The sequence below is a fragment of the Theobroma umbraticum genome, unplaced genomic scaffold, assembly GCF_002168275.2.
Source record: "Theobroma umbraticum cultivar Fairchild unplaced genomic scaffold, ASM216827v3 scaffold_4.1, whole genome shotgun sequence".
Taxonomy (NCBI): domain Eukaryota; kingdom Viridiplantae; phylum Streptophyta; class Magnoliopsida; order Malvales; family Malvaceae; genus Theobroma; species Theobroma umbraticum.
In genome coordinates, this window is record NW_018397258.1 from 5,798,740 (window position 1) to 5,813,747 (window position 15,008).

The following is a 15,008-nucleotide window of genomic DNA, read 5'->3' on the forward strand; positions in this document are numbered from 1 at the left end:
ACCGAGAATGGCCAGCTAGTCGGAATTCGGAAGTTAGCCTGGTCTGAATTCTGCTAATGACCAAGACGCGAATCAATGTGGTTTGACTAGTCAGTTCAGTGAAACTAGGAAATATTTAGGCTGCTGCTGGTTTAAGAAAATGATACAGTAACGGACCGCCCTGCTTTGAGAGGAAAACAAAGTGACGGAAGGAAATGTTACTTAGCAGTTCAAGCTAAAATGGGGAAGAATCCATCAGAATGAGCGGCTATGGCCTGTTCAGGTGACAAGAAGAACAAATTTTGCAGGCCATAATGGGCTTCGGGATTAATCCAGCTGCCTCGAAGCCTCCAATGTAGTAGTTTTTTCAGTCTAATTCCTTCCTCGAGTTAGTGGCCTTAAGAAACAAGGAAATTTGCCATATACTAAGAGGCATTGGATAGTTTAACGAGCGCTCCAGTGTTGCTCTTTGTCGACTTCCCCAAAATCAGTATTATATTGCCGAATCATGCTCAAGGGAGGTTTAGTAACCTTTTTTTCCCCTCTTTTCTGGATGACTTGAAATGCTTTGATAATCTGTCATATTCCAACTACTTGGCGCTGCTTTTGAAGGTCATCAATGCATAAAATTGAAGAGCTTATTTGACAGTCGGGAATATTGAGTTCAGGACAGCTCCATCATGTAAGTTTTCAGCCTTGCTAATCATAAGTCATTGACCTTGCCAATTTTCAGCTCATGGCTGCTGTTCAATGGCCTGCTCACCCTGAAGCTTCTTGTGCTGTTTCTGCTCCTCTATTTTTATATGCTAGTGTTCCCAGGACAAGTGAAAATATAATGCCAAGTCAAGGTTCAAGCCACTACATGCAGCATATAATAGCAGATATACCTTTATTTAGCATAGACAAGGGATTTTACATGAGCAAGTTAAAATACAAGTTCCTTATAAATTCAGCACAAGGAAAAGACTGTGACCCTGCTCAGCCCCAAAAACGGTGTACAAGGATGCTCTGCAAAAAAATCTAAAAGGTGACAGTACTCATTCTATATACCACGAAACCCAACAGGAAACACAGATAAAGCCTTATCTCTTATTTTGGTTACTTTGTTTAGCAGCATGGTAGTGGACTTGAGTGTAGAAAGTCAATTCCTGTTTCAGATCCATATAGCTCCAGCCCTTATGAGCAATGGGACAAGCTGGTTCTTGACTTGGAGGGTCATGACTTGGTTAGGACCTCCAATGAGCTGTTGCCCTATGAATACAGCCGGTACACTGGGCTTGCACCCCAGCTGCTGCAGTGCCCTTTCAACTTGTTGCCCGTTCTGAATTTCGTCGAGCTCGTAAACTGTAGGATTTGCCCCAAAGCCACCTATGAGAGTCTTGATGGTATGGCTCATGCAACAAGTGCTCCTGCTAAAGATCACCACCGGCCTGTCTGCAACCATCCTTGTAACCACTTCCATCGTTATGCAGCGGAGAAGACGAGTACTTAAGAGTAATATGAGCGTGCTATGAAGCTTCTTGGGAGACTTCAAAGTTTAAACTGCTTTGCCGTGGTGAGGAACCTAACCACCCTGGATACCTATTTATACTATCTATGAACGTATAATGAGACTGAATATAAACTACCGAAAAGATCTATCATTCCTATATTGCCCTTGATGATTAATTGATAAAGACATCTAGATCTCACTACACTTTGTAATTTGTGCTAACAAGTTGCATAACAGTATGTTAATACATAACATGTGACAATAAATACATTTTAAAATGACTATCCTGAACATACCTAACTTATAAAAGAGAGCAAAGTCTTTCTCAAAGGAATAGCATTACGCAAGTCATGAGATATTTCTCCTTTCACACCCCCCGAAAATAGAAGAATTTGTAAACAAAAACAGTCTAAAATGCCACACAAAAATTAAAGTTGCTTTGTCAAGATTTAGTTTGAGTTTATTAAGGTGAAATGACAGAAATGAAGAAGAAATGTTGAGCAGGGTAGAACTCCCGTGTCCATTCAGGTAATCAGCTATTTCTGGTTTGATTTTTCCCATCCTAGAACTATCGATGCTCCATCTATTTGGCGGCATCTCTGCTGAAGTGGAAAAAGAAGTTGAATTTATCCAATTGGGATAGCACTCTTTTTGTTTCCCATAACAAGATTCGCATAAGTTCTATTCAAGAAAACCGAAAGCCAACAGAAAAAGAGAGAAAGGAGAGGAGAAAATTGGAAAGAAAAAGATGCTTACTAAAGCTACCTACTCTTAATAGCATTGAAGGATTACAAAAACAGACGTAATGGCCGTACAAGAAGGAAGAAGAAGATGCCTTGAGGACCCACAAACATTATCTACTTCTCCTTCTCAACACATTGCATGACCTACTGGAAAGAAAGTAACGAAGCTGATCATATTCTTCCACATGGAACACCATTGTTAGTGCACGGAACTATTGGAAATGCCTACAATTATTATAGTAATCACCATGGGGTTTGGGTTGAAAAATGGAAAAGTGTGGATTTAGTAGAGTATTATGCATCCGACGGTAGGTTTAGTACAATAATAAGAAATAGCTATCTGTGTCCCCAAAAGTCCATATACTATTGCATCAAGAGAAGAAAAAACAAATAAAGGACTCAAATGCGGCTAACATTTTACTTAATACTATTTGCAGTACATTGAATTATCTTATATCAGCAGAAAAGGGTTGGCTAATCGCCAGATTAGGATTCTTAACCATATCTTTGGCCTTTGGAACCTATCTGCAATTTGATCAATGCAAATAGGTGTGATCGGAAAAACTTGTTAGATAAGGAATGATAAGGGCTGGGAAGGATTCTTAGCAATTCTCTTTTATTTTTTTTTCCCAGCTTAATGTATTCAGATAGGAACCTCCTGCCAAATGCAGTTCCAGTGTACGACTAACTTTCGGTGGTTTAGCTGCTGGTTTAAGATATATTAAAAGATCAAAAGATTGCACAACCTGACTTTGATTCAATTGTCAAAACCTCGTCGTAGCTATCTAGCCTGTAAGCATAAGGAGCAGCAAACAACAATATCAAAATCCAAAGCAATGCTATCCAATCCTTACTAAATAATGCTCGTTGTTTGCTGATCTTTCTAGTTCAAAATCCAATGCAAACAAATCAATTGGTTGCGTGTGAAAATAGTGGGTATTTAGAAGTTAAACTGTAGGATCGATGCAAATTTATAGAACTTTCTTAAAGTTAAATATTGTGTTGATACTCCCACAAGATTTATCACATGGTCTATTACTATGAATGAACTACTTTATTAAAGTCCTTTGACTTCCCTCGGGAGAGAGATCTTCAAGGAACAATATATTTCAAGAATGGCGTACATGGTTTCATCTCATCATCTATCTGATGTGAGCTCTTAGTATCATCGTCTATGCATAGTTTTTACCATTAATTTATGAGTTAGAATATATTCCCATTACAAAGGAGAATAGACACTGAGATTTTTATTTTAGAATTTGATATCATCTCTCATGTTAGAACAACTCGATCCATCCTCACTTTATCCTGGAACCTTCAATCCGCCAATTTGAATCACAGGTATGATGCATCTGCTTTTCTTCTTTGTCTGATAACAGCATAAAGAATTCTTCGTCTAAAAAGGAATTGTACGTATAATCTTTGAGTACCAGATATCACCACGTATCTCTGCAGCCAGGGAAAAAAAGGTAAATAGAGCATGCGTACCCTTGGCTCGAGATAAAGCGAAAGGCCAGGGTCACTTGACCAAACATATATCTTCACAAGACTTATATATAACAGCAGGATGTATGTTTCGTAATTAATTATCAGACAGAGAACAGAGATTTGAACTTGAAACTTCTTTGTTATAAAACCGATATGGTTAGCTCTTCAATCTATGTGTCAACCCTATCAATGTATTCTAACACTATCATGTGTATATAGCTGCATGAAGTCATGTCGTTGAGCACCTGCATAAAATCCAATATACTGCTAATATTTATCAAAGAATATGTGAAGATATCGACTTTTTCCTTTCCTTGTGGAAAGATTTTTTCTGATTTTCTTGCGGGTTTTTTTTTTTTGTATTATTTTGTTCTGAGTCATTCATTTAAGCACACTAGGCAATACTTCCATCGCAAATATATTCTTGGATTTGCATGAAAGAGAGATAGAGAGTGACAAGGAGGATAAGAAGTACCTATGGTAAAGAAACTGTTTAGTTGGGGAATGTCAACTTTGGTGGATTCATCTTTACATGTAGTAGTACTTGAAGAAAAGAAAAGAACAATGCGAAGTCGGCTCCTGGCATCCCAGCAGCTTGGATTTTATGAAGGTACTTGAATCAGCCCTTGTACGAATTAATGGTTTTGTCACAACTCAACAATATATAATATCAAGTACATCTACTCTTAAAAAGAAAATATTGACCTCAACTAGCATGCTTTGCCTTGAATGCTTTTTCTAGAAGCAAAGCCAGATCAGTAAATTTTGGAGAACAATTGCTAGCAAGATCTCCAACTAGTAGTAGTATATAATAACAAGATGCAAAAACACATGACAGAAAGACTGATCATGATCTTCTTACTGTTGGTGATGAAACCAGGTTATTCCCCAAATATAAACGATCATGATCTTGATCTGGAAGCTGAATCTTAGTTGTCATCAAAATTCCAAAGAAGGCTGACAGCAGGGCAAGCATATCTCTGTGCCCGATCGAGCGGTTGTTTTCTTCACTTGCTTGGACCACGTGCGTCACTATTCCATGTTTCTTGTCTTTATGCCTGATGTGAGAGTTGATGAGGTTTGGCCCGCGGCGCGTGTTTCTTAGTTTCTTACTTTTGTAATTGTCAATCTGTTATCTACTTATCGTATCTGGTCTGGTCTGGTCTGGTCTGGTCTGCGGTAGTCCATTCTGGTCTTTCTCCTTTGATACCCTTCCGCGCAATTTGCCCATTCTTTTTTCTTATCATTTTGGGTGTGACACTTGACAAAACAAGCTAAATGTTCCTATTAAATTTGAGGAAATCAGGCCTACATTAAAGGCTCAAAGAGAGCACTAGGGAAGCTATATCTTGGTTTGATTTGATTTTCATATTTAAGAGATTGACCCCAGTTGAAAGTATTCGTTTTCCTTTTTAATTTTAAAATCAAAATTATTTTCTGTAATTTCGAATGTTTAGGAGGAAATAATATTCCTCTAGCCAAAATTTTTACGGATAACGAAAAATAAACTGCCACCTCCTAAACTGTGTTACTATTTGCAATTTTTATTTTTAGAATAACATTAGTAATTCAGAATTCAGGGGCAGAATCCATAACTGAATCAAGCCAAATCATTTTCAGTATTGTCCATCAGAAGTCAAAGTGAATTGTAACAATAAGAAGAATAAATCAAACAGATCAATCATCACGGTTGAATCCAGTTTAGTATTTGTTTTAGGTTTTTCCATTTTTGGGTTATTTTCCAATTTAGTTGAACAAGTAATTACATTCAGTCCCTAATGGTAGTCCCTTCTGAACTTGGTAAAAGTACAGGGCTCTTCAATCTCCAAGCTTGTATTCAGGCCCCAGCCTTATATGCTGGGCCCGTCCCCATAGCGAGTGAGTAGTACTTCATTTACCAACTCATGGTAAAATAAGGTAAGATAATAAATTAATAATGCATCAACCGGCTTCAATCAAAACTAAGTTTCAAAATTTAATTTAGTGCCCAACACTTTATTGTTCCCTCAAGACATTATAGTGAAAACATGCACATAGAAAGGAACTTTTCACAAATCACAAAATTATACCTATCCGATTGAATTTGGGATGACAGAATTATAGTGCTCTCCAAGCCCAAAGGCATGCCTATGGTATGACAGCCTGATAGTCGCATTAGATGAAGTGGACCGTCCATCAGATTTGTATTCCTTTCCCATCTCCACATCAGGAAAAGATCCTGAAAATATCATGATATGTTTTCTCAGGCAGTGAGTTAAAGCTCCAAGCTCTAACTGTCCTCCCCATGTAGCAGTTGACTCCACCTCTTTACAGTAGTTCTCGAATCTCTCTACTAGTGAATCATCAGAATCTCCATCTATGGTATTCTCTGACAGGAAAAAAGGGTGAAAATCAGATGCATGTTTCCTCATATAAGCAGCTGCCATTTCCCGTAGCTCTTGGTATGTATAAGGAGAAGAACCTCCAGACAGAAGCGCCAATTGATCTTCAACAGCTCGGTAGAGGCAGTGTCCATCTGGCTTTATTTCATTAATTGTGAATCCCAGGGGTTCGAGTTTTTTCTCCAATTTCTCATCTTCAATCATTCTATCACTCACAATGTTGTTCTGCTCTTCTTGGATTCGTTGTTCTCTAGCCACTTCTTGCAGAGCTCGTTTCTCACGTCTCTTTGCACCCTTGCTTGTCTTTGGATGATCGTGCTGAGTGGTAACAGATACCCCAGCTATGGCCTTCACCAAATTGTCAATATTGCTTTTATCATTTCTGATACTATTACAGTAGCCTAGGGAACCAAGCTCTTCGGCATGCTTTTCCTTAAGCTTAGCAGAGAGCTGAGAGATCTCTTCCTCCACCTGTTTCTTTTTAGCCTTTTGTTCAGCCTTGCTACCCTTTGCAGCTGCCTTTTTGAGTTCAATTTCCTTGTTCTGCAGCTGCAATATCTCCTTCCTGCAGAATAGGATGAGAACAATTAAGTATTGTTGCACCTCGAGCATTTGGCTCGGTGGTTGGTACATGTATCCCTCTGCTCAAAGCACAAGGTTTGCATCCCTCTTCCCCAAATAAATAAATAAATAATAACTACTATAGATAAAAAAGATAATACTTAAGTAGGAAAAAAATCCAAGTAAACATCCAACGGACTAATTCCTGTCAAGCAAAATGCAGTTTTTTGTTCAAATTACTTTTCTCAAATCAGGGCATAGTATTATTTACAAATCAGCCTTATTTCATAATAGCAATTAAATTCACCTTCTTATTAAAACATATACATCGCGATAGGACGGATTAACTAACAAGATTAAATTTGAAAGAAAAGCATAAATTAAAGAACAACATATTACCTGTGCCTAGAAAGCATTTCATCTCGAGTTTCCTGCTTTTGAGATGTACAGGGAAAATTTTCTTCACATAGTTTGCCATCTATGTCTTGAGCATCTGCCATCTCAGCAAACCTAAAAGCATGGTAGATGATAATGTCGAGGAAATCGTAATCTTGAACTTGGAAATGTGAGAAAAGACAAGGACATTCCAATAGCTCAATAAGGAATCGAAAAACACTTGTAAATAATATGCTACAAATAATCAAACAACAGCTATGCTTTCCCTAAGCCATAAACATCTTCGATTTCAGCTTTCCTAATGTGAAATGGTTAGTCAGAAACCAACAAAGATTATCAACCTATCTGTGAAGGCAGCCAACATATTTTCCAACATAAACTTTCTGGATGTTTTATACTAAGCATATAACTTTTACTTTCATTAAACCAGGTTCAAAAATAATGGTTAGATACACAACTTCTCTCTGAAACTCTACATCCATACATCGGCAAAAACTCTTATAACAACTGTTTCTTATTGATGAATTCCCTGATGTGAGCAAAGTAACCAATTAAACAATACTATAAATTCATCAATTCCCATCCAAAAAGAACGCATAAAACAAAAAAAAAAACCACAAATTATTCCTTTCAAACATGAATCAAATGGAAATTAACTGCAAGCGAAAGAAGAAACTAGCAACAGAAAATCCCACTTGTATAACCAAGCGGCCATTAACCACAGCTCAAAGCTCCAATCTGCATGAAATCCTAGCAACTATGGATAGCCAGAGACTCAAAATTTAAAAATTATTTTGATAATTGGTCAAGTACGTGCTGGAAATGGAGCTTACTTCAACAAAAGCAATGCAACTGAAACAAAAAATTGACATTCCGTTGATAATTTTCTTTTGTTTTCTTCAATTTCCTAGTGTAACCAAACCAATAGATGAAATACAGTGAAACAGCAAACCTTGGAGAGAAGAGCTGAGAATCCGCAGGAGTAAGCTAGGGCTTCTTCCCTTACGCGTACAACCTAGAAATCTTCAAAAATCCCATATTGTTTTATTTTATGCTGTCATGGAACTTTAGAGGGAAAAAATTTAGAAAAAAAAAAGGGTAGGAAAATGCTTATTGGGCAGACTTGGTCCAGTAATATTTTGGGCTCACTCTCCAGTTTCTTCGGCTCCATGTCTTTTCAGTTTAGGCCCATAACTGTAAAATATAAAGATTGGCCCAAAGGAACTGCTAGGCTCTATTTAACTGGCTTCGATAAACAAAATGATTAATCAAAATTTAGGTAATGACTTTTGAGTATCTCTCCCTGCTTGCGCAAGTTGGCATTAGCTCTATTCCATTGAAAAGCTTTCAGACGATATAGAAGAATTAAGAATAAAAATTGCTTAAGAAATCTTTTCATGTACATAGGGAAGAAATACATTCATATCTATATATATATATATATATGGTAGATTGAAGTTATGAACTTTTTCCCCCGATGCAAGAGATGATATCATTGCTATGACAAACATATATAGGATGAAATTGATGTATGCATTTAAATGTTGATCATGCATACAGATACGGTCATGTGTATAAACATATGTGTGTGTACGTAAATAATGAATATATGGTGGGGTGTGAAGTGTGTGGCGTGTCATGTTGTGAGGCTGAGAGTGAAAAACAAGGATTCTTTCATGCTAAAGTGATGACGCAGAACAAAGAAGAAGATGCACCTATGGGCTAGCGAATGGAGATTCGGTTGGTTATGATGGAAGGACCAAGTAGGTAGTCTTGTTTTTTGTTCTTCTTAGCTTTTTCATGAACTATTGCTAAAGTATGCTGGCTTTTGCCATCTTTGCAAGGACAACTTATCCCTCCAATTTATAGGCGATAGATAAGCCCCAATATATTCCTTCAGCGACAACACAAAGCTAATCTATATATCTAAATCACTAAACAAATGTGTTCTTCAAGCTAATTAAAGACTAAAAGAATGAACCCTAAGATGATTTTCTTCAAGTTTTAGCCATTTCAGAGTTATTTAAACTGCAGAAATATGTATAGCTATGAGCCATCAGTTCTGTGACTAAGTGAAGGAAGACTGGAAAGAGTCATTAAAATAAAATAAAAAGAAGAAGCAGCAATTTTGATGTTGCAATTTCCTGCTGATGACTGAACTTTTTAATATCCTTTGTGCATTACTTTCTTCATGTCATTTTGCTTTCCCAAATCCCTTGTCCTTTTTCTTGATGTTTCATATACCATGAATTTGAAGAGGGGGACCAATGCAACAAAGTGGGAATGAATTGGATAAACTCTTATCCTTCTCCACATCAGCCAGCCCATTCCACCTTGACAAGCTACCAAAAAATAACATGAAACCAAAAGAAAAAGGCAGTTTAGAAAAATGGCCATGCTCTTTGCGACTTCGTCAACAATGTAATAATATAATCAGTTGAACTTAAATGCAAGTATACATGATCTTTGCTTGTCAATCAATGACATAAGGATTAGCCTCTATTTTTGCAGGAAGAATGGCATTTTGATGGTGGGTAAGGAACCTTTTTAGGTTATCATTAGCATTGTCATGCTACATAAAGAATTTGCAGATAAAATCAATGTCCCAAACTAAGAGAAAGTGATTCTATTCTAGGGCCATTGACATTCCGAATTGACTACAGTGAAAAAAAAGAATTCTACGTATTATTAGTAGTATTTTATTATTTGATACCATTAAAGTGTCATTATTCTTGTCTCCCTTGTTGCATTGAGATCATTTTGTAATGTAATAATATTATATTACTCATTTGTGATGCTACCAGCTAGAGCCGAAAGTGTTTTTTTCTGTTTAAAGATTAGCTTCTTGATGATATATTCCGGCACATTTTACTTGTACGGACAACAATCCTGAAAGTCTGATTTAGCAATATGATGGATACTAATTTCAACTTGTTTATAGCATACAGGGTCGTCACTATCAAGCAAATCATGGGTTTCTTATCCAAACAAATATCTGAAGGAACTTCCTTCTTTTTATCCTTTAACATTGTTTTCATTATGTTCTTTATTTTATGCATTAAACAATGCAATCCCCTCCTCTCCCAGGCATTATAAATACCAGATGATGAAATCTCAAAGTCCACCAGATCTAAGCCTTAGCACATACAAGCTTCCTACACCTACAGTTTAGCCTGCTCACTTGCCTGCCTGCCTGCCTGTTCTTTTTACTGTAAAATTGATTCCTTTTTTTCCAAGCCTCTCCTACACCTTCTTTTGCTATTTGGCTGCATTGTTAGTCACTTTTACTTCTTCAAAAGCGAAGAAAGCTTGTCGTAATGGACAGGGTAAGAGATCTGGCGTCGAAGAAGGCTGCTGTGATATTCACTAAGAGCTCATGTTGCATGTGCTATAGCATCAAGACACTTTTTTATGAGCTTGGTGCTAGCCCTGCAATTCATGAGCTTGACCACGATCCTAGTGGGAGAGATATGGAATGGGCTCTACGAGGGCTGGGGTGTGATCCCTCGGTCCCAGCTGTGTTCATAGGTGGAAGATTTATAGGCTCAGCAAAAGATGTCATATCCCTTCATGTAGATGGATCACTGAAACAAATGCTCATAGATGCAAAAGCCATCTGGTTCTAGAAATGATAAAATCAACTGACCTACTCAATTGGCAAAGTTAGTAGTACTGTGAAAATAAATTTATAATACCTTGTTGAAAGAGAAAATGTTGTACTAGGGGCTTTGCTTTTTCTTGAGTTCCTTGAATACATTGTATGAAAACATGACACTTCTTGAGAATTATAGCCTAAATAGTTAATGCTAGTACATAGTATCTTGAATATTTACGGGTGCCTACTGCCATTTCCATGGATATGAAAACACGCAAGGAAACAGACTTTCTGAAGGCTTTTCACCTTTTAGGATTCTTTTCTATCAGAAACTGACGTAATGCATGGCCTTAGATCAAATTTAGGATCAGACGGTGTTCAGGGAATCCCCACTAAAGAATATTTTAAAATTTTTTCCTGTATATGCAAGCTAAACTGTAATAGAATAAAGTTCCCACAACCACGATGCATGACTGTTCTTTTGGTGATGCAATTGAAAACTTATCCACTTCCAAAAAGCAATCCGCTGTATCATGAATTGACTATAGCAAAATTAGCCACATCAAGCTGATGAAATTCTTGATCAGCATATTGCAGATTTTCAGTCTTTTCTTTAATTACTTTTAAAAGTGACAGCAAATTGGTTGGTTCCTTATTTTCTCGCCCTGTCACCCCATTGACTAGACACTTGGCAAGCGAGATATCAGTTATCAGTTAGCAAGTTTAGACTGTTCAGCAAATGACTTTGTACCATGGTGAGTATATGGCCTTATTTTAGGGACAAAAAGGTGATGCTGATGCTGCAATCTTTTATGCCTCCATTCTATTCCTTCCCATCTAAATCTTAATAAAAGGCCAAAAAGTTAAATATTCATTATGCATGGAAGCTCCTAGACGCACATGCATACTTTATTGTAGTACATGGATACTCATCCACACATGCACAAACATTTATGTAGTTCTGGATATACATGAAACATCATTTGTTAAATTATTCATGACTTTGCCAGCGTGTACCATTACTGTACCTCTGCCTCTTCTACAATGTGCACTTCTTGTAAAGCCAATTACTTATATTCTTTACCGTAAGATATGTAGCATGAGGATGGAGAATCCTGTGCCGTCTTGAGCAAGGAAGAGTTGTTGTCATGCACGTGTGAGCATTTGCCATTCTCAGGCTCACCCTCACATTTGATGGCACTGCCTGAAAGAGAAGCAGAGCTATGCATGAAGTGAAGTGAGCCTATGTGTGCTCACATGTGGGAAGAATCGTACAAGTTGGTGGGCGCGACAGAAAGAATTACAGCCACCGAAAGCCATCACATTCGCAATCTCATTCTCAATCTTTCTGCATAACGATTCAAAGGAGGCGATTGTGAGAATCTGGTGTTAATTGACTAGCCTCAGAATTTTCTACTTTTGTTACATCTTGATAGAAATTAGAGAGTATTCATGTCCATAAAATCTACAAAAAAAAAAAAAGGTTGAATAAATGGTTTCCAGGCTAAACACGTTGGTCACAAAAGCAATTTACATAAATCTTGCTACTTGATCATTATTTTGAACCGTGTATTTTCAATAAATGCTTATATCAGCTGGCTAACAGGCTTATATATAGTCAATCAGTCTGATGGTTTGAGTAAATATTTAGCAGAAAATTTTTGAGTGAGCCCATGGAAACACAGTAGTCACGATCCCATAAAGTAGCTTTATTAGTTATGGCATCTAGGTAAAGCACATTTTCTTTTGAATATATGTTCTTGTTCAACAAAGGAGTCTACTCGATGCTGTCCCTATAAATACTAGCATGGGAGCTTAAGTTTCAGCAACCTAAAGCTTTGAACTCTTTTCTCTCTTTCCCACTTCACCTTCTCAAAGTCCAACCTCCCACTGCCATTGGATTGAATGCAGTCTGAATTCGATCCGATGGTCTTTAAGCTTTAAGTGAAATCGACAGGTAACCAAGGGACTTCTCCAACTTAAACATTTTCTTTGTCCCGTGTTACTTACTGTCTTCACCAGAGAACTTTGCAAATATTAAGCGAACATTGTAAATCAGGATTCAACATGGACAAGGTGACGAGATTGGCCTCAGAGAAAGGGGTAGTGCTATTCAGCAAGAGCTCATGTTGCCTGTGTTATGCAGTCAAAATTCTATTCCAAGAGCTTGGGGTAAGCCCTGTGGTTCATGAGATCGACCAAGACCCAGAAGGCAGGGATATGGAGAAAGCTCTCATGAGGTTGGGGTGTAACGCGCCGGTTCCAGCTGTCTTCATTGGAGGAAAGCTGGTGGGCTCCACCAATGAAGTCATGTCCCTCCATCTAAGTGGAGGGCTGATACCTTTGCTCAAGCCCTATCAGTTGTGTTAAATTAAGTATTTCAATATCACACCGAAAGAATAAAATTGGCTCGAATGAATCAATAGTCTCCAGTGAGCGGTGTATTGTGTAGTCTGTGTAGCTTTCTATATGTCTCATGTGCTCTCTGTAGCTTTGGATTAGCTCTAGCATGTAATCTACTTCTATTTCTTATGAAGTTAACTTTATATACTTTCTGCGTTTGACGTTCAACAGAATTTAATTACTGTATGTCATATGGATGCTTCTCTCCGTCGAGAAACTTTCTACAATTATTTCATTCAAGCATTCATTTGTGACGCCATTTGTATAATGTACAAATCTAAATATGAACATGAACAAACTCTCATTGTTGCAGCATCTCTTGGAATTGCATATCTACAGTTATTTCCATCCATATCACAACATATATCATTTGTGAGTGCATGTTTCAAGTCAGAACCCCAAAATTGAATAAACTTTATGCTAGTTTCTGCAAAGCAATATGCTATCTTTTATTTAATGGTCCACACACCGAATTGTAAGATCTTAAAATGCCAGATACTGGTGATAAAGTGATTGGCTTTTACATTGAAGCATCCTGATGAAATTCCCCATGATCAATCTTTTGATATACGCATCCTAAGAACAACTGAAAAGGAGTCAGTTCGGATCAATGTATGAGAAATACTCACAGTAGTACAAAATAGAAAATATCCCGAAACATCAAAAGATTGTTATGCGGAGGGACCTAACCAGAGTTGAGTTCCTCAACTTTGGAAACCCCTATTGCATTCCTCCACATGCAAAAAAGTTTTAAAAAGGAAAATTCTAAACTTTTTCTGTTGTCTGCTGCCATTGGTTCTTCCACTTTATCTTGGATAAAGAAAGGTATTACATTCCTTGCCTTTTATTCTTTATTTTAATTTACTTTGTTCTTTTTCTTCTGCAATGGTAGACAAGTGGTTGTCAGTCAAGATCAATGGTAGAAAACTTCCCCTCAGACTTTGCAACAAAAACTAGGTAAGATCTGATGATATATATATATATATCAGTGGGGAACTTGCTAGAATCTCGATGGCATTAATGATATTCCCCATGCCATATTCTTCTCTTTAGCACATCAAATAATAGTGCTCAGTAGGTGCACTTGAATTAATTTGCAAATATTGGGTCCGGTATTATAAGCAGTAGCAATTACAGCTTTGCTTCAAATGTTTCAGCAATGTTTGTAGACCATTCTGAGGTGAACAGCCTTATGACAGAATGAAGAGATTCGACAATTCACCTTCAATGAGAATAATTCCATGTTAATGCTGGAAATTGAAATCAAGACACCCGTCTCGTTTAATGAGAAAAAAGATAAAGAGTAATATATATATATATATATATATATATATTTTCTGTTGGTCAGCACTTCAATAGATGTAGAAAGAATGAAGCCAGAAATCAACACACACATACCTCTTAGTTGATTTAAATGCAGCCTGTGCTTATATGTGCTCTTTGCATGCTGGAAATTATCACTACAACCAAATAAATTAACTGGAATGTGCATGACAGCTGAATATAGTAGCCTAAAACAAGCCAATAACAATCATGAATGCTGTAAGATTAGGACATCTTAAGTCCCACAGGCGCTGAAATTCGGCTATGATCGGTCCCCCCCACTTTACATGATATATGGAATAGTTATCTTCCTGACTGAACTGATCATTAATTAACATGACCATAAATGTTTTAGTTATTGCATTAATTATTCTATTGATCAAGGGGACAGTGAAATGAAAAAAAAGGTATACTGTAAATAATGTCTTTAGAAGATTCCTCCATTGTATATGGAGACAAGCATATGAATGCTGTCAATGAAGGCAAAAGCACGATCAATCGAGCTAGGTGGAGTCCTACAAAGGGAATCAAACAATATTGGAACTGTCAGCTTTCTGACAGTCAATCTCGCCAGTCTTAATCATAGTGGGGGCTATGACCTTTGCAACTGGTTTGGATCTTTTGCTCATCGAGAAAAGAGGATGGAC

General features: G+C 37.2%; 4 protein-coding genes across 4 annotated transcripts; 2 read left to right on the plus strand and 2 right to left on the minus strand.

Annotated features, from left to right (window-relative positions):
* Window positions 1–849: 849 nt before the first annotated feature.
* Window positions 850–1,534, minus strand: LOC110414138 (Thioredoxin superfamily protein). Its single transcript, XM_021425205.2, has one exon. The coding sequence runs from the start codon at window positions 1,439–1,441 to the stop codon at window positions 1,133–1,135; it is 309 nt and encodes a 102-aa protein (XP_021280880.1). The 5' UTR covers window positions 1,442–1,534; the 3' UTR covers window positions 850–1,132.
* A 4,094-nt stretch (window positions 1,535–5,628) lies between these two features.
* LOC110413717 (Cysteine proteinases superfamily protein) lies at window positions 5,629–8,100 on the minus strand. Its single transcript, XM_021424646.1, has 3 exons — window positions 7,993–8,100; window positions 7,044–7,154; window positions 5,629–6,648 (listed from the first exon to the last, which is right to left on the minus strand). Exons 2-3 carry the CDS (start codon window positions 7,142–7,144, stop codon window positions 5,772–5,774), a joined length of 978 nt encoding a protein of 325 aa, XP_021280321.1. The 5' UTR covers window positions 7,145–7,154; window positions 7,993–8,100; the 3' UTR covers window positions 5,629–5,771.
* Window positions 8,101–10,143: 2,043 nt separating this feature from the next.
* LOC110414224 (Thioredoxin superfamily protein) lies at window positions 10,144–10,825 on the plus strand. Its single transcript, XM_089783136.1, has 2 exons — window positions 10,144–10,206; window positions 10,319–10,825. Exons 1-2 carry the CDS (start codon window positions 10,144–10,146, stop codon window positions 10,664–10,666), a joined length of 411 nt encoding a protein of 136 aa, XP_089639262.1. The 3' UTR covers window positions 10,667–10,825.
* A 1,615-nt stretch (window positions 10,826–12,440) lies between these two features.
* Window positions 12,441–13,225, plus strand: LOC110413889 (Thioredoxin superfamily protein). Its single transcript, XM_021424904.2, has one exon. It carries the CDS (start codon window positions 12,703–12,705, stop codon window positions 13,003–13,005), a length of 303 nt encoding a protein of 100 aa, XP_021280579.1. The 5' UTR covers window positions 12,441–12,702; the 3' UTR covers window positions 13,006–13,225.
* The last annotated feature ends 1,783 nt before the right edge of the window (window positions 13,226–15,008 follow it).

What these genes read in the sequence shown, in the direction of transcription:
- LOC110414138 (XM_021425205.2), bottom strand. Translation starts at nt 1,441, where the DNA reads ATGGAAGTGGTTACAAGGATGGTTGCAGACAGGCCGGTGGTGATCTTT.
- LOC110413889 (XM_021424904.2), top strand. Translation starts at nt 12,703, where the DNA reads ATGGACAAGGTGACGAGATTGGCCTCAGAGAAAGGGGTAGTGCTATTC.
- LOC110413717 (XM_021424646.1), bottom strand. Translation starts at nt 7,144, where the DNA reads ATGGCAGATGCTCAAGACATAGATGGCAAACTATGTGAAGAAAATTTT. An exon ending in GAAATGCTTTCTAGGCACAG is followed by an intron (nt 6,649 to 7,043) that starts GTAATATGTTGT and finishes CCTATTCTGCAG; the next exon opens with GAAGGAGATATTGCAGCTGC.
- LOC110414224 (XM_089783136.1), top strand. Translation starts at nt 10,144, where the DNA reads ATGATGAAATCTCAAAGTCCACCAGATCTAAGCCTTAGCACATACAAG. An exon ending in ACAAGCTTCCTACACCTACA is followed by an intron (nt 10,207 to 10,318) that starts GTTTAGCCTGCT and finishes CTGCATTGTTAG; the next exon opens with TCACTTTTACTTCTTCAAAA.